The 22,810-nt window shown below is 53.5% G+C and overlaps 2 protein-coding genes and 2 non-coding genes across 12 annotated transcripts in view; 2 read left to right on the top strand and 2 right to left on the bottom strand.

The window, feature by feature from the left end:
• The first annotated feature begins 191 nt into the window (after positions 1 to 191).
• Positions 192 to 263, top strand: TRNAH-GUG. The gene has a single exon. It is a non-coding gene; the product is annotated as a tRNA-His (tRNA).
• Positions 264 to 686: 423 nt separating this feature from the next.
• TRNAH-GUG lies at positions 687 to 758 on the bottom strand. The gene has a single exon. It is a non-coding gene; the product is annotated as a tRNA-His (tRNA).
• A 459-nt stretch (positions 759 to 1,217) lies between these two features.
• Positions 1,218 to 8,995, top strand: SLC28A2 (solute carrier family 28 (sodium-coupled nucleoside transporter), member 2). Of its 3 annotated transcripts, none has more exons than XM_015279098.4 (18): positions 1,218 to 1,332; positions 2,162 to 2,289; positions 2,362 to 2,453; positions 2,567 to 2,658; positions 2,901 to 3,090; positions 3,199 to 3,340; positions 3,971 to 4,084; positions 4,404 to 4,481; positions 4,752 to 4,832; positions 5,132 to 5,212; positions 5,353 to 5,478; positions 6,290 to 6,420; positions 6,584 to 6,752; positions 6,884 to 7,081; positions 7,526 to 7,607; positions 7,971 to 8,069; positions 8,453 to 8,564; positions 8,708 to 8,995. In XM_015279098.4, the coding sequence occupies exons 2-18, from the start codon at positions 2,206 to 2,208 to the stop codon at positions 8,823 to 8,825; spliced, it is 1,989 nt and encodes a 662-aa protein (XP_015134584.2). In that variant the 5' UTR covers positions 1,218 to 1,332; positions 2,162 to 2,205; the 3' UTR covers positions 8,826 to 8,995. The 3 variants fall into 3 exon arrangements, with proteins under 3 accessions (XP_015134584.2, XP_040562476.1, XP_040562478.1); XM_040706542.2 differs by having other exon boundaries at positions 1,218 to 1,256; positions 2,093 to 2,289; XM_040706544.2 differs by having other exon boundaries at positions 1,218 to 1,256.
• Positions 8,996 to 9,293: 298 nt separating this feature from the next.
• The window catches only part of ALPK3 (alpha kinase 3), a 30,342-nt gene continuing 16,825 nt past the window's right edge, over positions 9,294 to 22,810 (bottom strand). For 6 of the 7 annotated variants that reach the window (XM_004943607.4, XM_413723.6, XM_015279097.3 and 3 more), the window contains 11 exons: positions 21,281 to 21,398; positions 19,120 to 20,143; positions 14,450 to 16,283; positions 13,629 to 13,776; positions 12,627 to 12,754; positions 12,476 to 12,511; positions 12,094 to 12,368; positions 11,664 to 11,752; positions 11,204 to 11,421; positions 10,946 to 10,994; positions 9,294 to 10,786 (listed from right to left, as the gene is read on the bottom strand). In XM_004943607.4, coding sequence (XP_004943664.2) covers positions 10,465 to 10,786; positions 10,946 to 10,994; positions 11,204 to 11,421; positions 11,664 to 11,752; positions 12,094 to 12,368; positions 12,476 to 12,511; positions 12,627 to 12,754; positions 13,629 to 13,776; positions 14,450 to 16,283; positions 19,120 to 20,143; positions 21,281 to 21,398 — 4,241 coding nt within the window. In that variant the 3' untranslated portion in view covers positions 9,294 to 10,464. Of the gene's footprint in view, positions 10,787 to 10,945; positions 10,995 to 11,203; positions 11,422 to 11,663; positions 11,753 to 12,093; positions 12,385 to 12,475; positions 12,512 to 12,626; positions 12,755 to 13,628; positions 13,777 to 14,449; positions 16,284 to 19,119; positions 20,144 to 21,280; positions 21,399 to 22,810 lie in introns of those variants that run through there. The other variant, XM_040706540.2, reaches the window with a different exon arrangement.

Genomic DNA, 22,810 nt, shown 5'->3' on the forward strand with positions numbered 1-22,810 from the left:
CGCGCAGGGGCCCACAGCCGATTGGTGGATGGAGCTGCCACTCACCCTGCATCGCCATGGAGACAAGGCACGACCCTCCCCTGCCAGAGCACTGCGGGGTGGGGGCGGGGCAATGACGTCACGGTGAGATCAGCCCGGCTCACCCGTAAGAGCTGTGCGGACAGCTTGTGGTGTCAGAGCCCCAGTAGCGCGCCGTGATCGTATAGTGGTTAGTACTCTGCGTTGTGGCCGCAGCAACCTCGGTTCGAATCCGAGTCACGGCATCGCCTCCGCACGGCGGTACCACGGCATACGGGCTCGTGTTTTCTTTTTCGCCGTGGATCCCGCGCTCGCTACTTGCTCGCGTCAACCTTTTTCATGTTATTCTCTCTCGCAGCGGGCCCTGCTTTCCCACCCGCTGCGGCTCTCGGAAGTCGCCGTTCGGGGTATGAAGGAGAAGAGGGGAAAAAAAAGAAAGGAAAAAGAGCAGGAAAAGAGAAAAAGAAAGGAAAAGAAAGAAAAAATAAGAGGAGAAAAAAAGAAGAAACAAAGAAAAAAGAAGGAAAATAGACAAGAAGCAGGAAAAAAAAAAAAGAAGGAACTAGATAAGGAAAAGAGAAAAAGAGAAAAAAAAGGAGGAAAAGAGAGGAGAAAATAAGAGAAAAAAATACAAGCCCGTGTGCCGTGGTACCGCCGTGCGGAGGCGATGCCGTGACTCGGATTCGAACCGAGGTTGCTGCGGCCACAACGCAGAGTACTAACCACTATACGATCACGGCGCGCTACCGGGGCTGTGCGGTTGCTCGGCGCCGGCGGCGCTCTTAAGGGATGTGGGCGGGCGCGGCGCTCAGGGCAGCACGGACTGTGCGGTGCCCCTGGCCCGGCCCGCAGGCGGACGCGCACACGGCACCGCGCGTCCGGCAGTGCGTTGCCGAACCCCGCCATGGTGTGGCAGCGTGGTGCGCCACCCCCGTGCACCCGCACAGCGCTGCTCGTTGCGCTCCCGCTGAACAAATGGTGCCCGACTTCGCTCGCGTCCGTCCCGCATCCACCTGCGTGGTGCGGCTTTGCACCACCACGTCGCTTTGCATTGTGCGGTTTTGCACCGCTGCGGCGTTTCCCCAGCTTTATTTCTTCTTGCAGTGTTGTTTGTTATTTCAGCGGAGCGGAAGCATCCCTGTGGTGCTGTTGCGGGTGCTCCAGAGCTCTTTGGACCGAGTGGTTAATGGATAACTGCGGGGCCGGGCCGGGCCGGGCCGGGCGCTGCGGGACGGAGTGTGAGTGCGGGGAAGGGACGTGGGGGGCGAGGGGGCAGCGAGTGGCCGTGCTCGGGGGCTGGGGGTGTGCCAACAGGTTGGTGGTGCGGCGCTGGGGGGTGCCCAGGGGGCTCCTGGGTGGTGGATTTTTTTCTGGAGTTCTGAGTCCTGGGAGCTCTCGAGGGGCTCTGCTGCCCACAGTGGACCCTCACTGCAACAAAGCGAGGGTGGCCCTGCCCCCTCTGCCTCCTTTTCTGTCCCCACGTGAGGACCCCTCATGCTACCCTCTGTCCTCCCGCCGTCACCCATTGCTTTCCCTGCGGCTGCTCTGCTCTTCTCCCATCCTTCTCCAGGCACAGGTGTCCCAACGGGATGCTCCGGCAGATCTGCACTTGGCTAACACTGCTTTTTCTCGCTTTGCTGGACCAGTTCTCCCAGCACAATCCTCCTTTAAGACCATTCCCATGCAAATCTCTGTTTATTCCTACGTGATCCTCCTGCCCTGTTCCAGTTATCAGCATGCAAAGACTTTCTTCCTTATTCTCGACTGAAGGGCATTTGGTTTCCCTGGGAGCTCTTGGTGAGGGAGGCGGCCAATTTTGGTTTGTACAGAATCTCCCATTTTTGTAAAGGGCTCTGCCCTGGAGGAGGGGTGCTGGCTCTCGTTGCATCACTGAGGTCTGACACTTTCCTGTAATCCTTGGGAAGCAGGGGAGAGCGAAGACCCTCCTAGATGGCAGGGAAACAGTGGGCCAGCACACCCAGTCCTGCAGCTGGAGGGCCCTACAGGATGGCCCCTCGATTTGCTGGCATAGGAGCTGCTCTGAATCCCTCCTGCAAACGCTGTTCCTCCCCAGAGACCCCAGACCGAAAACTGGGGGCAGACATTTGTCCCTCTGGCACTGATCCAGGCTCTGTCTTCCCAGCTGGTGGGTCCCTTGCCATGCCATGTCTCTAACACAGTGGAACAATGGCACGTCTAGAGATGGAAGGAAACCAGATAACCCTGGACAGCCTTGAGAAGGGCATAGACAACCCTGCTTTCAGCTCCCTGGTAAACCTCCCCGTTCACCCCCATTGGGACACAGGAGCCAGTTGGGGCACTCCGGTTAATGATGTTTTCCAGGGCGAGGAGGAGCTCTGTGAGGAACGTGGTGGTCCACGTGGTGGGAATGAGAAGAGACGAGAAGGGAATGGGAGAGTTGCTTTGTACTGCAGGTAGGATAATCCCTGGAGATGCATTCACGGACATATCTCCAGTGGTCATAGCAAACTTGAAATTGGGCTCATCTTTAGGATCCACCTGCACCTCTTGTGTTCACTCTCCCCAGGAAGGCCCTGCGGCCAGCCTCCAAGGCAAAGAGATTCTGCAAGGCTCATGCCAAGGCACTGCGGAGGGTCTTCTGGGGGCTCCTTGGAGCAGGTGAGGACTTCCCACCACCTTTGGCTGCCCATGCAGCATCCAAGCATTGCCACCTGCATGGAGGCTGCATCTCATCAGCCCCACAGTCTGCTTCCTCCTCATCCCGTACACAAAGGAGAGCCTTTAGAGTGGCTAGGGAAGGATGTTTGGAGGAAGCAGACCTCATTGTTGTCCCCAGTAAGTGTTGTGAATCCATGATCCCATGGTCCTGGTGTTCTTGACCCCCTGCATACCTTCCCTAGCCTACCTGTGCTACTTCATTGCGGCGTGTTGGCTCAACTTCCAGCGAGCCCTCGCCTTGGTCGTTATCACCGCTGTGGTCATTTTCTTCGTGTGCTGGAGCCTCTTCAAGAAGTACTGTGGGGCAAAGGTGTTGACGCTCCTCAGCCCCCTTTGGAAATGCTTGCAGAAGTCCTGGCCGTGGCTGAAGTGGTGAGCAGGGAGGAGGCAGGGCATCTCCCACACAGTCAACTCCTGCTCTCTCTGAGCTGCTCCCTGTGGGGACTGCCTCTCTGTGACAGTTTGGGAGTTCCTTTGCAGGCTGCTGTATGTGCTCCTCCTGGGAGGCCTGGTAACGTGGCTGGCTTTGGACACGGCCAAGAATCCAGAGCAGCTCATCTCCTTAGCTGGCTTCTGCGTTCTGGTGCTCTTCCTGTTCGCCTTCTCCAAGCACCACAGTGCAGTACGTTTTTCAGGTGTGGCTTGGCGCAGCCAAGGAGGTGGCAGAGGAGAAATCCATGGGCTCTCTGCAGGAAGTAGAAGCTCCCAGGGCAGATCTGGACACAGCATGGGGAGCACAGCTGGGTGCTGCAGCCCCAGTGCCGCTCTGCTGCTCTCCTTCCCACTGCTCAACCCGGGGCTCCCCCACAGTACCTCTGTTCTATTTTCCACCACAGCTCTCATACCCAGACCCATGTCTGGTGCTTCAGGTGCCTGTGGACCGAGGAACGTCCTGGTGGATTGGGCAGAAGCGACTGAAGTCTCAGTGGCTTTCAGTCCAACCTTTTCCAATGTTTTGGACAACTTAACCTCTCCAGCCCTTTCCTCCAAAGGGTTGGTGAGCACGCAGTAGGGGATCTGTACTACCAGTCAAACAACCAGAAGGTCTTTGTGCTCTTTTCCATTTCACCAGCCATTTCCTGACTCCCACCAACTTGTCATCCTCCCCTATTGCCACCCCATGTTTGTGGGTTTCTGTGACACTTTATTAGCATGACCATCACCCAAGAGCCACTGAATGGACAGGAATCCAGAGAGGTAAGTCTGAAGACTCTGCTAACACCTCAGTCACCATTCTGCTATTGGTCCCCAGGTGTCTTGGAGAGCTGTTTTCTGGGGTCTTGGCTTGGAGTTTTTAATTGGACTCTTCATCCTTCGAACAACCCCCGGCATCCAAGCTTTCCAGTGGCTGGGTGACCAGATCCAGGTATTGTTCCTGTTCACCCCATCCCATGCTTCAGCCCTCCATGTAGGTCCTGAGACTAGTAAGAAGAGCTGAGGGTGGTACAGGCAACTCTTTCCTGATTTTCTAGCACAGCCCAGGCCCCTTGGTGTGGCATCCCTTGCTGGAGCTGGAGCAGTGCCCCATTACTCAGAGACACCATACTAAATATTCCCAGCTTAGGTTTATCTGCTGGGGCAAGGGAGCTGTGGGGTGAAGGGGCAGTCCACTGCTAGGTAAAAGAGATATTGGGGCAAGAGATCATGGAGATCTCCCTCCTACCATGTAAAATCTCCATCTGCAGGTCTTCCTGGGCTATACCAAAGCTGGCTCTGGCTTCGTTTTTGGGAATACACTCATTGAAGATGTCTTTGCATTTCAGGTCAGTTTGTGGAATGGGGTGTTGGGAAGGAAAGACTGAGTCTGGTTTTCTTCTGGCCTTGGCCAGAGCTCGACCAGCTCAAAGATGCTTTGTGTGCACCCATGGACCTCTTGCATGCCGTGGGGTATTTGCACCGGTCCCTGTCCCTCTACAGTGTTGTGGCACCCCAATAGTGTGGGGTGGCTGTGCAACATCACACCATGCCCAAGTGTACTTTAGATGTGCTGCTCAACACCCCTTTAATCTCACACTCCGGTGCCTTGTCTGCAGAGTCTGCCCATCATTGTTTTCTTCAGCTGTGTGATGTCCATACTCTATTACCTCGGCGTCATGCAGTGGCTCATCCTCAAGGTAGGGCCTAGCTTTTTGATAGTGGTGGAAAGGAGAAGGAGCTGCCGGTTTCTGCAGCTCCTATGAAAAGCTGAGGAATGTCCCAGGAAAATTGGGGTGGTACTAATTCGGGCTGATTTGTTTTGCTAAAGTGATAGACACAACCTCCTTTTCCTTACTCAAGCCTGGGGCTGATGATACTCCCTGGTCTGTGGGCACTCCTGGACATCCGCTCCGTGCAGCTTGGCAAGGGCAGGCTGGAGTGGCCAGGCTTGTGGGGTAGGTGCCTTTGTGAACACAGTGGCTTTGTGTTCCCCCAGATCTCCTGGCTTCTCCAGGTCTCATTGGGCACCACCCCTACTGAGACGCTGAGTGTGGCAGGGAATATTTTTGTGGGACAGGTAAGGCTTGTGGCAGGCGATCCAGCTCCTAAACAGCTCCTGATGGCAGTGGAGTGCCCTGCAGAAAAAGGGTATTCTCCTCCTTTCCTGGGAGACCCACAGTCCTGCATGGTGCCAGCAGAGGCTTTTCTTTCTCACAGACCGAAGCCCCGCTGCTCATCCGCCCATACCTGGCAGACATGACCCATTCTGAAATCCACGCCGTGATGGCTGGTGGCTTTTCCACCATTGCAGGCAGTGTGATGGGAGCCTACATATCCTTTGGGGTGAGAGCACAAGCAGCTATACGCCTCGTTTTCCCTGCTCAAGGGTCCTGGTGTGCCAGAACTGTCCTGGGCATGTGGGCTAAGAAGCCCCACTGTGGGTCTCCTTCCATAAATGAGGTGAGGGCAGCTCCATGCCCTCATACTGGCCTGGCCAAAACCCCAGAGTCCTTCCACAGCAATCAGGACAAATCTCACTGCACCATGGAATAATGTAGCCTCGAAGGGCCCTCTGGGGTGGGGTCTCTGGTCCATCCCCTTGCCTGAGCCCCCAGTGATGCTCTCACCAGTTTCTCACTGTCTCAGAACTGTGATATCCGGATGTGGCCTCAATCTGCTGGCTGAGCTCCTGCTATTTAAACATTAATTAGTCTCCTTAAACAGGGAGCCAAGGGTGAAAGGACAGAGAAATGAGAAACTGCAGTGCAGAGGGCAGGGGAGGGGTGACAAGGCTGTGGCTGTGATACGCTGCTCCTGCCAGGAGCTCAGCTCAGCTGCTCGTCACTGGGTAGAAGTCAGCAATGTTCTTGCTCTGATACTGATAAAAGGGACAAGGAGGGGGCAAGGATCATCAAGGTGAAGACAAATGAGAGAGATTAACATCTCTGAGGTTACGACTGCTGTGGCTCTAGCAATGTCTCCATCCAGACAAGCTACCCTACACATCCTCAGTGGCCAAGATGGGAAAAATAGGCACATCTTCCCACTCCAAACGAGCAGAGCACCCTGGGTTGCTCCAAGCATTGCTGGCCACATGCTTGGGCACCCTGGGCAGCCTCATCCAGGGTCTGAGCCCACAGTCTGCCTGTTGCAGATAGATGCAGCATCGCTGATCGCAGCCTCTGTGATGGCTGCACCTTGTGCCCTTGCCATGTCCAAATTGGTCTACCCTGAAGTGGAAGAGTCCAAGTTCAAGGGCAAAGAAAGTGTTCGCATCGCCAGTGGGTGAGTGGGAGCAGAAGGATGGCATGGGGCAGCTATGGGTGGAGTTTGGGCACTGCAGGTGGCACAAATCTGGGAGGCCCTGTAGTGAGGTCTGCAGAGTGAGACTGGCTTTACACAGGAGATGTTCAGCCACATGATCCTGGCAGGGTTTCTTTCCTCCCAGGGAAGAGCGAAACATCCTGGAAGCTGCCAGCAATGGGGCTGCCGCCTCTGTGGGACTTGTGGCCAACATTGCAGCCAACCTCATTGCCTTCTTGGCCGTGCTGGAGTTCATCAATGCTGCCTTGCGCTGGTTCGGGGAGATGGTGGAAATCGAAAACCTCTCCTTCGAGGTACCTCCAAGTTCCCCACCCATCTCCACCTCTACCCACTGCCTCGTTAGACCCCTGGCAGTAGGTTCCCAAGCCAGGGACTCTACAGAGGTTCAGCTCTCAGATGTTCCCTCCCGGGATGCTCTTCCCAGATGATCTGCTCCTACGTCCTCATGCCCGTGGCCTTTCTCATGGGGGCAGATTGGGCAGACTCACCGCTGGTGGCCGAGCTGCTGGGGATCAAGATCTTCCTGAACGAGTTTGTGGCGTACCAGCAGCTAGCCACGTACAAGAAGAACCGCCTGTCAGGCCTGGAGGAGTGGAGTGAAGGCAGGAAGCAGTGGATATCTGTGAGGGCAACCACCACCTTGCTGGGTATAGGGAAGGGATGGAACTGAAATAGGGCACGGAACCTGGCCAGGCAGGGTGCTACGCAGCAGGGGAAGCATCATTATTCTGGGGATGGGGGGGCACCTGTGGCCATTTAGATTTGGATATCACTGCTAGGTGTGGGGTCATTCTGAAGGTGACAGTGAAACCATGTCCCATTGGTCCTGCTCTCCAGAGGGCCAGACTGTGATGCTCTGGGGCCTCCGCCATGCTGCCAGTCCATCTTCTCCCAGTGCCATGGGCAAGCTGTCCCTCACCTGTCTCTTGCTCCTATAAAAGCTGAAGGAGAAAGGATTGGGATGGGACTTGTCTCCATCTCAGCTGGCTGGGTTGGGAGCTACAACACAGTGCTGTGGGACTGCTGTGGGGCCAAGGTGACCATCTCCTGCCTCTGTGCCCTCCAGGAGCGTGCTGAGAGCATCACCACCTTTGCACTCTGTGGATTTGCCAACCTAAGCTCCATTGGGATCATGCTGGGAGGCCTGAGTGAGTGTGACCCATATCCTGGGTACCTGGGTATGGGGCAGAGGAACCTAAGGAATGGGAGGGATTTGCTGCCTTCAGGCCTCAGTGTTCAGTCTCGTACTAGCATGCAGGTAAGAAATGAGGCTTGCACAAGGTGATGTGGGTGATTTTGCACCTCATCCATGGGCAAGGTCACCTGTACATCCTACACACTCACCAACTGAGCCAGGGGGCACAGAACAGAGGCTCCAGAGGGCTCTGATGGCAGAGCAGTAGATGGCAGAGCCACCTGGGGACTTGGGACTTGTCTCTTATCTGTCCCCGCCCCGAGGCAGAGCCAAAACAAGGATCTGACTTGCCCCAGCCTCTGCTTTGTCCCTGCAGCCTCCATGGTTCCTCAACGCAAGAGTGAGCTGGCCTCCATCGTGCTGCGAGCCTTGCTCACAGGCATCTGCGTCTCCATGCTCAACTCCTGCCTGGCAGGTAGGTCCCTGCTCACTGTCACTGGGAAGAGACAGGGCTGGGCAAAGAGCTGAACATACCTGTAAGTGCCACTGCAGGGATGGGGAAGGCTGGCTGCCCTCCCCATGGCTCTGTTAGGGCCTCCAAATGCTCTGCTCTCCATCAGCCCCCCCCCAGATCCCATAGCTCTGCTGAGGCTTCTCACCCTCATCTGGGCTGCAACTGGGACATTTTGAGGGTGGCTGTTCAAGCTTTGGGAGAAGCTCCCTGGCATCACTGCTGCAACTGGCAGGAGGGAGGGGGTGTGTGGGATCTGCAAGCACAGTGCAGGGACGGCACCGTCACAGTATGGGATTGAAGTGCCCAGTCCCTCAGAGCCCCAACCAGGTGGTCTTGTCCCCTAGGCCTCCTCTATGTGCCAACAGAGATGGGCAACTGCGTGACCATCCTTAGCACCGCCAATTTCACCTCTACCAACTATGCCATATACACGTGCTGCAAGCAGCTGTTTGCAAGGTGGGTGTGTAGCAGGGAGACAGGAAGGGTCTGGAGCTGTGCCATCCTGCCTGGGGACTGAGGTGCACAAGCACCTGAACCAACACTTCTGGTGTGGGGTTGGCAGGGCAGCTCTTGCCCTGACTGTGCCTCTCTCCTCCCAGCACGGTGCTTGAGAACGGGACACTCTCCTTCACTGGAGCCTGGGCCAGTGTGGCGGAGAGTGTGCCATGCCTGACACAGTGCTGCGGGTACTACAACCACACGTCCTGCACGGTGTGAACCCAGAGACACCGGCCCCAAGGAGCACTGTGGTCTGCACAAGCTGGCATCAAAGCCGGAAAAATCCCCATCAGATTGATAGAAAGCACCGTGCACCTTGCAACCAGCATCCCTAGGTGCTGGCCTCATGGACAGAGGGGAACTGATCCCAAATAAACTACGGAAATCCCCATGCTTGTGCTCTGCCTCCTTTCTGGCCCTGACTTCAGCTGTTCAATAGGCACAGGGAGTGGGATGTCTTTCTGGGGCTGCACCCTACTGCTGGAGCTCCCCATAACCACTGTTTGCTAGCGACCTTGCAAGCCAAGCCTCCACCAGGTGCCTCCTTAAGATTGGCCACCCTCTTTTCCCTGTGGCAGGCATGAATGGGGTAGAGCTGTCACTTGAAGCCATTTCCTTTCCCCAACACAAGCTGTCCCATCCTGCCATGCTTGGATGCATCTCTTCTGCAGGAACCACAGGGAGGAATAGGCCAGTCCTTCTTGCTTTATTGCACTTGAGCACCCCCAGTTGCCAAGGTGGACACATATGTACCCCATTATTTTACAACGGCCCAACAACAAAGCACCAGGGCCCCAGAGCACACCACGCTCCCTTCCCTCCTTTGCCAGGCTGCAGCGAGACAGTTTCAGATTCCACCACTGCCACGTTTAGAGTGGCAACGGTGTTACCCATGCTCTGCGGCAAGACAAAAGAGGCTAGACCCAGTGCAGGGAGCTTTACTTCGCAGTGTGAGCACCACTGCCCGTCCATTGCTGACTACAGAACCGGCCTCGATCCTGCACCAGGGATGCTGCCACTGGGGTACGTATGACAAGTGGGGAGGTGACACTGTCACACTTGTGTGTGACAGCAGTACCCCCCTCCTGTGCACCCTGTGTGAGGTAGAACATCCTTACCCATAGCAGCACCACAGCCCTCAGCATCCACCCGGGTAGGGGAGGCTGGGAGGACAGGTGTGCGAACCCCCACCTCATGCAGCCACCAACACCCTGCCATGGGGCTGACCCACAGTCCAGAAGCCCAAGCAATAGCAGCAGGCAAGCAGAAGTGCTGCAGCTCTCCATTGAGCCTTACTGCAGTGAAACGTTTGCAATCAGCATGCAAGGGACCAGTGGGATTCTGCTTTGGTTCACATCCTGGAGACCAAGCACTGGCTGGGCTTTACAGAGGACATGAAGAGGGACAGGAGTAGCAGCATGTGTCAGGGCAGCATAAAAAAGCTGTGAGGAAGGAGAGCCCATGCTCCCAGTCAGCTCAGGGAAGTACTGGGACACTACCAGGAATGGGGCATGGCACTGTCAAAGCCAAGGAGCCAGTCTGATGGCCCGTGCTTCAAATGCTCAAGCAAGACAAAGGGAAAGGGGTGGGAGAGGAAAAAAAGCCCCAGTTCAGGGGTGTGCACAGCCCCACAGTCTCCACAGCTGGCAGCAGCTTCTGCAGAGAGGCCTGTGAGAGACCCCCACAAGAAGGCACCACGATGCCCACGGCTGTGCTGGCCCTGCTGCAAAGGCAGCTGGGCGGCTCGCACTAGCACACATCACACAACGCAAACGTCACGAGCTGGGGCAGCAGCCAAAGGCAGGAGTGCCTCCAGCCTGCTCGGGCACAGCAAGGGTCCCCACCGATGTAGCTCCAGCTACTGCGGGCAAGCAGACCCGCTAGCCTCGCCAGGCCTGATTTTGGAGGCTGCCTGGGCCTCCGCTGCTTCTGCCATTCTGCGGGCACTCCTGGGGCTCACGGTAGTCTTGCGGGTGCCCTGGGGACTTGTCGTCCCCTTCTTCTGAAGTTGGGGGCTGGACTGGGCAGACTTCCTGCCCATGGAGGGGCTCTTGGAGCCTTTGGGCTTGACTGGTTCCAGAGTCTTCAGGCCCAGCATGTCACAGTAATGGTTGCACTGGTGAGTCGCAGCAAACTGCTCCAGCAGGGAGGGGAAGCAGCTTTCCTTCAGCCCCTGGTACCTGCAACACAGCCACACTCAGCTCCCCTTTGTGCAAGGAGATGTCCCACCAGCTGGCAAGGACACTGGCCAGCTGCACTCAATCGTGCCCCGTCACACAAGCAGCAGAGCTGGGGTCAACGTAGAGACAACCCACACTAGCAGTTGGAGGGCTACTCACCCTTTGAAGTTGGTAGCTATCCGCACATTGGTCATCTTCCAGCCCACTCCTGCAAAGAAAGGGAGGACAACCAGTTCCTGCTCAGGCAAGGATGGGCACCACAACCACAGGCTGATCACCACTCTTGGAGCAGGGCTCTAAGGCATGTGGGGAAACAGGCAGGAGGGCAAGGCTGGAGCTATTTCTCCTCCTTTCCCAAGAGTGGTGAAGCCATGGGTATCAGGTGGGAATTGTAGAATCACTGGAATATCCCTTTACCTTCCATGTCAGTCACAAGGATGTTTCCATTTGTCCACTGGTAGACCCAATGCTGGAAGGTGCAGCATTTGAGCACAATCTCCGAGGTGCCTCGAGCCACCAAGCTGCCATCTCTCTCAGTGACACAGTACTGCTCACAGGGCCCACCCAGGTCCTCCTCCATCGTGGCGTAAGGGACGTTGTTGGCCGGTCGGTAAATCAGGTACAGAGGAACTATCCTGTGTGGTAGCACACAGCTGGGGTCAGCACCAGCTGCTGAGCTTTTCCACCTCAGCAGAGATCTGCACCTTGTTCTGAACTCTATTTTTTGCCTTCTTCCCCATATCCCTCCCACGTGAGAGTGGGAGAAGAGGGTGCTGCCCTTTGAGATGTCCCCAGTGCCCCACAGGGGACCCTCCCACCATCTTCCTAGATGCTCTGCTTCACTGTCAAGCCAGCGGAGCTGCAGCACCGTACTTACTCGGGCACTGCTCCAAAACCAGGGACAGCACGGGCCTCAGCAGCAAAGATCTTGCAGTACTCGCGACTGGAGTTTTGGATTTTACATTCCTGGAGATTCAAGCAGGAGAGTCAGGGCCCTGTCCTGCTATCTGTCAACAAGCCCACACCAAAGCTGTGAGCCCCCCCTTCCCCCCCCGCTAGAGAAGCAACCCTTGGGATCGCTGCCAGCTGTTCCCCTGTCCCAGCAGTCAAAGGACAAGTGAAAGATCTGAACAGTTCTGCATTGCTCAGAGAGTAGGGCTGAAGAACACGGATATTGCCAGGGACATGTCTTGACATAATCAGAGCATTCAAGGAGTGGAAAGAAATTAAGAAAGCTGGGTACTATGATACAGACAGATGGAGAAAACGAGGGGAGACCCACAAGGGCTACAGCCCACAGTGCCCACCTGGATGGTGATGTCGTAGTTCTTCTCGATGAGGCTGTTCTCGTTCTTGGTCCCAAAGACAATGAAATTGTGCACTTTGATGATGCAGGTGCAGCCAGACTCAAAGACAGGCTCCAGGCCATAGATGGCTCTGGCACGGCAGGCTTTGCGCAGGAAGCCAGCACCCAATTCCATGTCCTCGCTCATCACACGCCCGAAGAACTTATCTCCCCAGTAGCCCGCATCAGCCAACCCCTTAGCGAACACCATGGGTGTCATCTCGATCTCCTCTCCAACTGGTGGAGGGAAGAGCTGGTGAGGAGGGACAACACAGGCACATCCTGCCCATCCCACAGCAAGGCTGGGTAACCAGGGCAGCAACTCATAAGCACGTCACCCTTACCTTCGATCTCTTCCCGCAAGATAAATCCTGACAACACTGGAGGAGACACAAAGCAGAAGAGTCAGAGTTCTGCCAGGATCTCACCCTGCCTCAGGGTCGACTGCACAGTCATGCAGCTGTAAGAACCACCAGGTAGCTGAGGGCACCTCACCTTCTGGGCTGAGCAGGAAATCGGTGGAGTCCATGCCATACTCATTGCTGATCACACACCGGTAGACTCCACAATCCTTCTGGGATGCCTGCACAATGGCCAAGGCTGCCTGCCCCTCATCACCAGCACTGGAAGAAATCAGAGTATGGTGTCAGCCATGCGCAGTGTGCAGAGGCATCTGGGGCCCTGGAGCTTTTGGCGTGCAGGCATGAAAAGGAAGCCAGCCCATGGGCATGCAGGAAGGCAGGAGCACCCCAGCTGCTCTCCTGGCACCCTGCAACAGCTCTACTGTTCACGTTCTTAGAGGTGCAAAATCTCCAGCCCTGCAAACTCAGGCTGGGGTTGGGCTACATGCTGATAAAGGCAGTTGTCTCTAAGGGCAGCTGGGTCAGGGTTGTAGCTGCGCTGATAAACCCTTGTTTGGGTGGGATGGCTGGAAGCCAGAGTCACAGAGGTGTCCTGCTTCCTGCTACGTTTTCAGGCATTCAGGAGTGAGGGCAGACACAATGCTCTCTCCAAGGAACCAGTAAAGCACAAGCTCTGCATCAGCAGAATGCCAGACTTCTCCAGCCCACACTTCCTCTAGTCAAGGTGGCAGACAGGGCACAGTCAGAGGTGATTTTGGTTTTTTTGCCATCTAGGTTGCAAGGAAGCAACTAGAGTCCGAGTTCTGTAGTTTGCTCCCAGCTCTCAAGCTCTGAGATGGGCGTAGCGCCTTCCCTGCCCTACCCAAGGTTCAGATCAACTCCTGCCCTCCCCAGGTCTCTGCCAGCCCTTGAGCCAGACTCCATACAAAGCAACAGTAGAGCAGCAGGTGCCTATGTGGGCAATCCTCCCTCTCTGGGCACTAAGAAAATATGGTTCACAGCAGATCATGTTGTGCAATGAGTTTCTCATGCAGCCGTAAGAGAAGGGGCACCTTCTTCTCAGTAAACACAAGAGCCAGAGCACAAACTCAGGGCTATGCACAATAACTACAACAAAGTGGAGCTGGAAGATTACCTCCTTTGTGCTTCTGCTACAGGGAGCTCATCCTTGTACCACATCAGCTTAGAATCGCTCAAAATATTGAAGAACTGGCACCAAAGTTTCAGGTTTCCTGATGCATCAGAAAATTGTTCAGCCCTGATCTTACGAATCACCTGCGGAGCTAAGAACAGGGTGTAAAGAGATGGATGGTGAGAGACATGATGCTGGCTGCAGCTCTGGGGACAGGCCTACCTTCCCCAGTGCTGCTGCTTAGGACTTTGGTGTTAAGTATCATGACTACATCAGCACAATGTCACCTAGTACAACATCACCTTCCCAGGGGAGGTCTCAGAACTCTACATATGATGGGATGTAAGTGGTACAAACTTTCTCAATGGCACAGCACTGCACTGCTTAGAGAGACTCAGCCAGAAGCAGTGCAGAACAACAGTAGGCAATGTAGCAGGAAATACAGATCTACTAAAGTAGGGATTTAGGAAGACGATGTTTACTTTTGCATGAGTGCTGATTTCTGTGTAACTGGCTCCAGTAAGCACCTCAATATCAGGATGAAGGCCCTTCTAAGTCATTGTCACCACAGCTCAAATTAGCAATGTGAGGCCTAGTGGTTTTCTTACAAGAGATGTGTTTGTGCATCTCCTGCACTCGGACAGATGAGCACCTGGCTCAACTTACCCAGCACATGCTTGGGATAGACTTTTGGTTTTCACGTTGCTAAGGGGTAATGCTGAAAACCTTGCAAATTTACAAAGCTCATATGACCCCAACTGGCTCTTACTGGCCAGGGACCAGATACTTTTTGTAAGCATCATCAGGTTTACATCCTTCCTTACCTTTGAATGGGTTACTTGCTTTCTTGGACTCTGCTGGTTGCTCTTCTGGCTTAGCATCTTCAGGGACTTCATGGTCTCTGCTGCTGTCACCTGTAGGCTCCTCGTACAACTTAGGAACCTCCAGTGTGGCCATCTTCTTTGTGAGGGTTGGTGAGCGCTTCTCTGTGGGAGGGGATGGAGCTAGGGCAGGTGTCTGCAGTAGGGCTGCACTCTTTCTGGATTGTCGTGGTGAAACAGTAGGGCTTCTTGAGTGCCCCTGGCTCTCTGGGCTTACCTCCTCTTCCTCCCCAGCCTGCTTGGTTTTTGGCAGGTATATTTTGCGCCGGGCCCCAGAAGCAAGTTCCTCTGGTGTGGCACAAGGGAGCACTGCCAGAGGGTCAGCAGGGCTCTCTTTCTCAGAGATCACAGGAGGCAAATTCGGTACACTATGAGGAGGCTGCCCCACTGCTGCTGCTGGCACATTGCCCACCACAATGGAGGGCACAGAGAGCTGAAGTGGCCCCTCTGCCTCAGGAGCCATCTTGGTACGTCTCTTCGGTGGCACAGGCCTGCAAGCCAGCATCTCCTTGCTGGTAATGAATTCCTCGTTAATCATGCCTGTGATCCGCCTGGATGTCCTGGGGGTCAGAGGCAAGTTCTCTGCTGTCTGGAAGAGCTGATTGTTTTGTACCTTTTCAAAAACCCTCCTTGAGGTGCGGGGGCTCAGGCCTGCGATGCCTATTGCTGGGAGTGGGGCTTCCTCTGCAGCAGACGGTTCCTCACCCCTGGGCTCAGCATCTTCTTTTGTGGCATCCTTACTGCTGTCTGACAACTGTAAAAGCAGCAGTAGATAGTTCTTCAAGGAGGAAACAAGGTTTTTGTGCTGCATTTTCTCCTCCAAAGTCATCTCTTGAGGTCTCTCGGGGCTAGGCAGGATGAGTGGTGCTTGTGGCTGAACCTCAGCACCTCTTTCAAAAATACCCAAAGGCGCTGCTGGCTGCTGGCTTGGAGCTGTGGCCATCTGCATTCCTCCTTCCTTCCTCTGAGGTACCACAGACACCGGTTTGGCATCTGCCTTCCCTGAAGTGCTGGTTGGAAACATCTCCTGCGGGGCAGCTCCATCTGCCTTTTTGGTTTCCGTGTCTTTGCTCACAGAAGGCAGCAGCTGGATCCCAGATGGAGCCTCCGCTGCTGCAGTCTTCATCTCTTGGCTGCTGCAAGCTGCAGGTGGTGCCTCCTGCACCACCAATGTCCCTACTGCAGCAGTGGGAATCAGCTTTTCCTCAGCCACACAAACTGAAGCAGGAGCTGGTGTTTCAGTCTCCTGAAGCTCCAGAGGTGTCCCTGCCTTCTCAGGAGACAACTCTGCTACGCTGCTCCCTCCTGCCTCTGCACAGGGCTTGCTCCCAGATGGCCCTACACCTTCCTCTTTGCTCTTCTCATCCTTTACTGCTGCCTGATGTGTGCTTTTCTCATGAGGAGTATCTTCTCCAAGCTCTGGAGGGCTCAATTTCTTTGGCAATGGCTCTTTAGTACCTTGGCTCTTGACCTCTTGATTTGACAGTCCTTGGGTCTCTCTGCCCTCAAGAGCATGGGAATGTCCTTCTGCCTGTGCCCTGGAGGCAGGCTGCTCCCTGCTGGTCTGAGCGTGGTCTGCAGAAGGAGCTGGTGGCTTCGATGTATCCTGAAACCTCAGCCTGGGGTTTGTTCTTTTCCCAGTCCCCCTGGTCTCCTGGGAGACAGGTGTTTCTTTCCTGAGCTCCTCTAGCTTGTCAGCTTGCTGACTGCTGTCTGTGTTTGGGCCAGACACTGGATGCTTTATATTACTTGCAGACGGTCCTGCTGTTGCTGCAACCTAGTCAAAAAAGAAAACAGGAAGTGAAATACTATTTTACTGCCTGTGTCCATTTAGTGGTGCTTACAGTCCATCTATACCATGCAGCACTGCCCGCTTCTGCCTGAATCATGAGTCTTTGCCATTCAAATCCAGTATCACTGATACTCACTCATCCAGGGCCTCGTGGCTTTGCCATAATCCCACAGCACCCTGTCATACTGTACAAAACCATTTTCCATTCCATTTCATCCTCTAACTCTGATGCCTTTCAATGCCTTGCTTGTGCACATCTAAGAGGCAGAGCATTCAGTGGCTTTAAATACAACCTCCTCGGACACGGTGACTTTCCGAGGAGAAAAACCTTCCTATTTTCACCAGCCATTGCTGAGGCCTTGCGTGAAACTCATCGTGCTCCTTTTTAAGAGTCAGTACCCTCCCGACACTGTATCCACTCTGAGATGGGGCGACTGGCACGTTGCACAAGATCTGGACGAGGCTGCCCAAATGATTTGCAGTGAAATCGTACACCCTGACGTTATCTGTGCTATTCGACCATCCTGTTTCTTTGACATTCAGGAAGCTCAAATGTTTCCGACTGCAGCTGCACAGCAGCAGGCGTTTCAGCAAGCTATCCACTGCAACTGCTGAGCTTTATCCTGAGGAAAACTGGTGAAATCTTCCAGACAAGGGGCACTGTATTTTTGTAGGATAGGCTCACGGGAGTCAGTGATAACACTGACACATGCTGTGCCTGACCAGTGCTCAGCTCAACATCAGGACATGCATATAGGAACAGGTCATGCACAGTCTCCACTTGCCCTAAGCAAGAGGGTCTGCAGGTAGGAGATCCCAGAGGACCTGCTGCTCAAGTTTTTTTCCCAAAGGTCTCTACTGGTTCAAAGACAGACACGTGGAGTGGGCTCTATGCCATGCTGCTGGCCAGCGGGGACATCTCTTTGGCTGAAGAGGAGTTGGGGCTTTGGGGTGCAAGAACCAAAGCTTATGCAGCAGGGCTTTTTGGAAAAGCACCTTTCCTAAAGCAACAGTGAAGCAGCCTGTCCCGGTTTCAGCTGGGATGCCTTTTCTTCACAGAGGCTGTTACAATGCTGCATTTTGGACTTAGGGGAAAAACAAAGGTTGGTAACACACCCAAACTGAAGGTATGTAAAAGAAATATGATAAAAACACCATTTTCAACATTATGCAAGAACTCCTCCAAGGGTAACCTTCATTCAAATCCACTTTTACTGCTACCCTTGTGCACGTGCGATTTCAGAGCCTGGCTACTGGCTGGCGTCTTGCAAAGTCCTTCTGCTACAGAACCCAAAGAGAAGTCCTAACCACAAGGCCCAGCTACGTCCAAAGGACGGGGAAAAAAACGCTGCTAAGACCCTGCCTGGTTTACAGGAAAGATTAGAGAGGAAAAAAAAATCGTTGTCCTGGGGAGTATAAATAACACACTTGGAGTCAGCTTCAAAGGGTTTTTATACGGCTTATTTGGTCACACAGAAGCCTGAGTACTTCCCGAGCACCACCAACTAGCTGAAGCATTCAAATTCAAATCAGAAGCATTCCCTTTTGACTACTCAAAAAGCACACCGGCTGACAAGTTACAGGTTTCCCTCTGTGAGCAGATTTTTGAAAAGGAAAATACCTCCATATATGTCAAAGGCTCAGGGATGCCACACACCAACAAATTCCACCCTCCTTCAGAGCAAGGGGCAGAATAACACAGGGGAGAGAGAAAAACAATGGCTTTTCCATGGGCGTGCATCACAGCGATAATTTATGCTCCTGCATGTGCTGTTGATGTGACATGTTAAAGATGGGTTCGGTGGGCTGCACTGCTTTGAGCCCAGGTCTCAGACTGCGTAACACAGCAGGTTTCTTACCAGCAAAGGGTGCTCCTAGCTATGGCTAAAGCAACCTGGAAGAGGAAGAAAGGATATTCCTTCCCTGGAGCAGCCAGCAGTCCCACTTTCCGTATCATGGCTATTTCCAAATGCACAGGTGCCTCCTCTCACTGACAGTGTACACCTACCCTTGCTCAAATGCCAGACCCTGATGGCAACTGCAAACTGGACTCAGAGAACCTTTTGCCTGAGAAGGTGTCATTAAAGGGAAGATTAAAAAAAAAAAAAAAAAAGGACCAGTAGCTTCCAGTCTAATATTTTCATGGAAAAATGCTTCAGGTTAAGTGACAAAAATAGAAGTTGACTAAAAGATGCAGTGAGGGTCAGGAGCAGGTGCAGCACTCTAGGTCTGCTTTGCCACTGCTAAGAGATTTGCAAGAGTTTTTCCAAGAGGGGAGAGCCAAAAAATAGCCCAGGTCTACTGTATACACGTTGCACTGTAAACAAAATTCAATGCCCTGCCCAGCACGGCTCACGTGGCGTACCTGGCACACTGCGCTCATTTGCATGGGGGGGGCTCATTAAACGCCAGCTGAAGCTCAGGCTCAATTGCTAAACTGGACAGATGTCATCAGTCCCGTGTACACACAAGGCATCCACCCCCAGCTACAAATAACCATTCACTGCTCCCTGCTGAACTGATTTGGAAACATTCTGCATGAGGTCAGCCTACCAATTAAACTGGAGGGCTCGCAGCATGCCCTGGGCCACTCGCAGCCCAGCTGTCCGGCTGCATGGTCTGACGTACATCTCTCCTCACCACCTCATCTGACATTTATTCAGAGATGGAAGCTCAGCTCTTTGATGAGCACACCAAGCCCAGGCAGGCTGTTTTCCAGGTGCTTTTGCTGGAGGAGACCTGCGAAGCCACAGCAGCAACTTCCTAGGGGTAACCACAGTGATGCAATGCTGCCACACTGGCTGCGATCTGTTCTAATTACCTCTGGACCAATGACTTTGTGCCCCTCAGACTCCTGTGCTGTGCGCTGGTCTTTCTGTCCCTCGGACGGTGCAGGTGCTGCATTTGAGGATGATGAAGCATCCTCCATCTGCCTGCTGACGCTCACAGGCTGTGGGGCAGCCTCACTCACAGCCTCTTCCTTGGTTCCCACCTCACCTTTCCCCGCTGTCTCTTTCACTTGATTATCAAAATACAAATCTTTCAAAGAGAAGTGCATGTCACCATTAACTTTAGTGTCCTGATTCACAGCTTTCACAGGCTCTTTCATCTTTGGAATATTTTCCTCTTCTTGATCACTTGCCACCCTCAGATGTGCGCTTCTGCGTAAGGGGACAGGAGGGGCAAACCTTGGATTTGTTGAGGGCTTCACCCTGTCTCGCCCGCTTTCTTCTCGCTTCAAAACTTCCTGCTTTGCTGCTGGAGCATCCTCCACTTTCTTTTTCTTTTTAGCTGCAGAGTCTTTGGCCAATGGCTTAGACACTAGATCCTCCACTGTCTCATAGATGTAGGCAAGAAAGCCATTCCCATTCTCTTCTACACTCTCCAAAGAGGCGTCTCCATTGGTGGTCACCTCTGCTTTCAAAGGTGTTATCAGTTTGCTTGGTAAGCCTGTCATCGCGTTTACCGACTGCTCCTTTGAGTCAGCTACATCCTCTCGTAATCTGGATTTAGAATCAGTGACATGCACTTTTGCTGCATCCTCTTTCTCCCACAGAGAGGCTCCTGATCGGAGATTCAGATCCCTGGCCAGCCTCCGCTTTCTCTGCAGCCGATCTGGGCTCATTCCCTGCAAACTCTCCACCTCCACATTCTCCTTCCCTCGTTTCTTGCTCTGTTCTATCTCTCGTAGTTTTTCTTCAGCCTTTCTCTTAATTTTGGCAAACCATTTCTGATGAATTTTGAACTCCGTCATGGTTCCCACTTCCAGCACGCCAGAGCAGGACACGATGCCTTTGGTATTTCTAGCAGAGGCCTGGTAAATGCCTGCATCTTCCTCTCGGCACCTGGAAACCAAAAGCTCTGCATGAGACCTGCCCTTCCTCCCCAGCCCCTGTAGCTCCCTACACACGTGTGCCCTTACCCACTTCTTGCTCTGAGGGACCGGAAGACTAAGATGCTGGCCCCCATCCCTGGGCTCTGCCTGCTCTCTGCACTACCAGATAAGCAATTCACATGTAAATGAGTGCCTGGTTCCCTCTGGACTGTAACTCCAGTAACAGCATTATGATGGAGTTACAGACAGCAACAGGCTTTCTGACTGTTCTCAACCACATTCCTCTATGGGATCTTCTCCACTCAGCCCGTCATAGCCTAACTTTGCTTCTTACATTCCTGTTCCTCCTCCACCCTACTGCCTTACCAAAGCCTTCCCATCTCGCTTCAAAGGCACAAAGCACATGGACGCCATTTCTACCTTCACCCCTGGACTCCCGGCCCACAGAGCTCCCTGCAACTGCTGAGTCAGTCCTCCATGGAAACCTGGAGTGGCAGAGAAGTCCTCACTGGAATCAAAAGGATCACAGGACTGTGAGCAATACTGGTGTCTGTCTGACATCCCAAATCCAAGAGTCGAGATGCAACAGGTCTCTGCTCACTGGGGACAAGGTGTGCCTGGCTCTCCAGAAACACAGCCCTCATTTAAAGATAAAGGAAGCTGGCAGTCTGGGATTTCCCTTCCCTAACCTCACAGTGGAAGCTATGAAAGAGGAAGGGCTGCAGCCCTTTCCTCTCTTTTGTCCTTGCTCAGGACATTCCTATGGACTGCTTCTGTCCTTGTCCTGCCTGATTCCTGAACCATCATCCTGAATGCAGCCAGCACTTTCCCTTTGCTCACTTTCAGTCAGTCTTATTGCTCTGCTCATAACTCTGACTGTGACAGCACACGCTGTTACAGCACTGGAATACTCCAGGGAGAGGAATTTCTCCTGACCTTCCTCCTGCCTCCAGCATGGCTGCTATCCCCGTGTGCAAGTCTTATCCTGATGTGATCTGGAGAGAAAAGCTGACAGGGAAGAGACAGTCAGGAACACTGCAACAGGGAGCACTGGCACTGGGAAGTCGCTACTGACAGCCAGCTTCTCCAAGTAATGAAAATGCACTCCCAACAGCAAATCCAACTGCTCTCCAGTTTCCTTACTCACTTGTACAGCTGCAGGGTGTGGCGATTTCCATGATGGAAAATCTGGTACTTGGGTAAGCCACAGTAGCGGTCCATCTCTTCATTATCTTTATACCACGTCACCTCTGGCTGCGGGTAACCTGGGGAGGAGAAGGGTGGACATCAGCATGAGGAATGCTGGACCAAGAAGCACAGCAAGGGACAAGGAATCAGCAGCAAAACAAAACACTCTGGCAGAACAGGATACGTGTTATTCTGGGCTCATCGCATTCTTTAAATCATACAGCAGAGAAAGTACTGTGAGTGGAAATGAGAGGGGCTTATCCAAAGCTTTTATTGCTCCTAGGAAGAGAGCTATTTTTGAGAAAAAAATCCCAGCACTTCATTCCTGAGCAGAGGAGAGTGAATCACATGGCCGTCTCCTGTAATACTGGCTGGGAGCAGAAGGTGAACACACTGTCACTTTTACGTGAAGAGGCATGTTTTGCTGAGATTAAGGCTTAGGTTAGAAAACAGGCATTCGTTCCTCCATGGAGTTCACAACATTTTGCTACATGTCACAGCCTGTAAACTGATCCCAAAGTTTCCACTGAATAGAAGCGACCTTGATTGCATCACAGCCAACCTGATGTCCCACAAATGTCACTTGACAACAGATGTCACCTGCCTTTTCAGTAGAATGACATCATGATGTGTGTGACTGGCTGGCCAGCGAGCTGGGCACACGGCCACACATTGCCCGCCACACTCGGTGGTGGTGGATCAGCAGGAGGGCATACAGGGATCAGAGCCCTCGTCTCTCACCCACAGTGGTTCCAGCTCAGAATAAGAGCAGCTAATTTTTCAGGGGAAAACTGCCTAAGCAAGCAGTCACCGTTCATCTCTCTGCTTCACACATGGCTCCTGGCACAGCCCAGCTGACCCTAAGGGCATGGGATAAAAGTTTCAATGATCACGTCATGCCCCAGGTTAAGTAAGTGCATTCAGCAGTTGCTCAAAGCCCCAGGATGGGTATCTAAAGCTTATCCCCTGCCAACAGCCCCGTGCTACTGTTGCAAAGGAGGCCAGCACGCTAATGTCCACCAGCACCTCCAAATGTGATCTGCACATCAATCTGCTCCCACAAACAGCATTAGCCAGGATCCAGGCTACGCAGGAATGCACAAAATGCCCAGCCCCAATGGCTACGATGTATGGAGTGGGCAGGGACAGGACACCAAAAGCCTACCCAAGATACTTCCCAGTTGCTAGCCCACTGATTTCAGGGTTGGCAATCAAAATTTTTAATTGAAAATCTCCAGGAGCCACCTGCTTGCATCGGATTGCAGTGCCAGGAGCCTGCAGCAATGCCCAAGCCCAGTGTGTATCCATCTCTGTAAAGAAGGTCCCACAGCAGGAGTAGAACAGCAGGAGTGAAGACTCATCAATAGGAATTGGCCCTGGTGTTGGCTGGTATGTAATGCCTTTGACCAGAAAGAGCTAAAGCAGCACATGTTGAACCTCCTCCCCTAACCAAAGGGAGATAAAAGAGTACTTCAGCAAGGGGATCACC

The sequence above is a fragment of the Gallus gallus genome, chromosome 10, assembly GCF_016699485.2.
Source record: "Gallus gallus isolate bGalGal1 chromosome 10, bGalGal1.mat.broiler.GRCg7b, whole genome shotgun sequence".
In the NCBI taxonomy this organism is placed as follows: Eukaryota; Metazoa; Chordata; class Aves; order Galliformes; family Phasianidae; genus Gallus; species Gallus gallus.

Coding starts and splice junctions, on each gene's coding strand:
- SLC28A2 (XM_015279098.4), top strand. CDS start 2,206: ATGGCACGTCTAGAGATGGAAGGAAACCAGATAACCCTGGACAGCCTT. Junction 4,833..5,131: donor TGCAGTGGCTCATCCTCAAG/GTAGGGCCTAGC, acceptor GTGTTCCCCCAG/ATCTCCTGGCTTCTCCAGGT. Junction 7,082..7,525: donor GCAGGAAGCAGTGGATATCT/GTGAGGGCAACC, acceptor TGTGCCCTCCAG/GAGCGTGCTGAGAGCATCAC.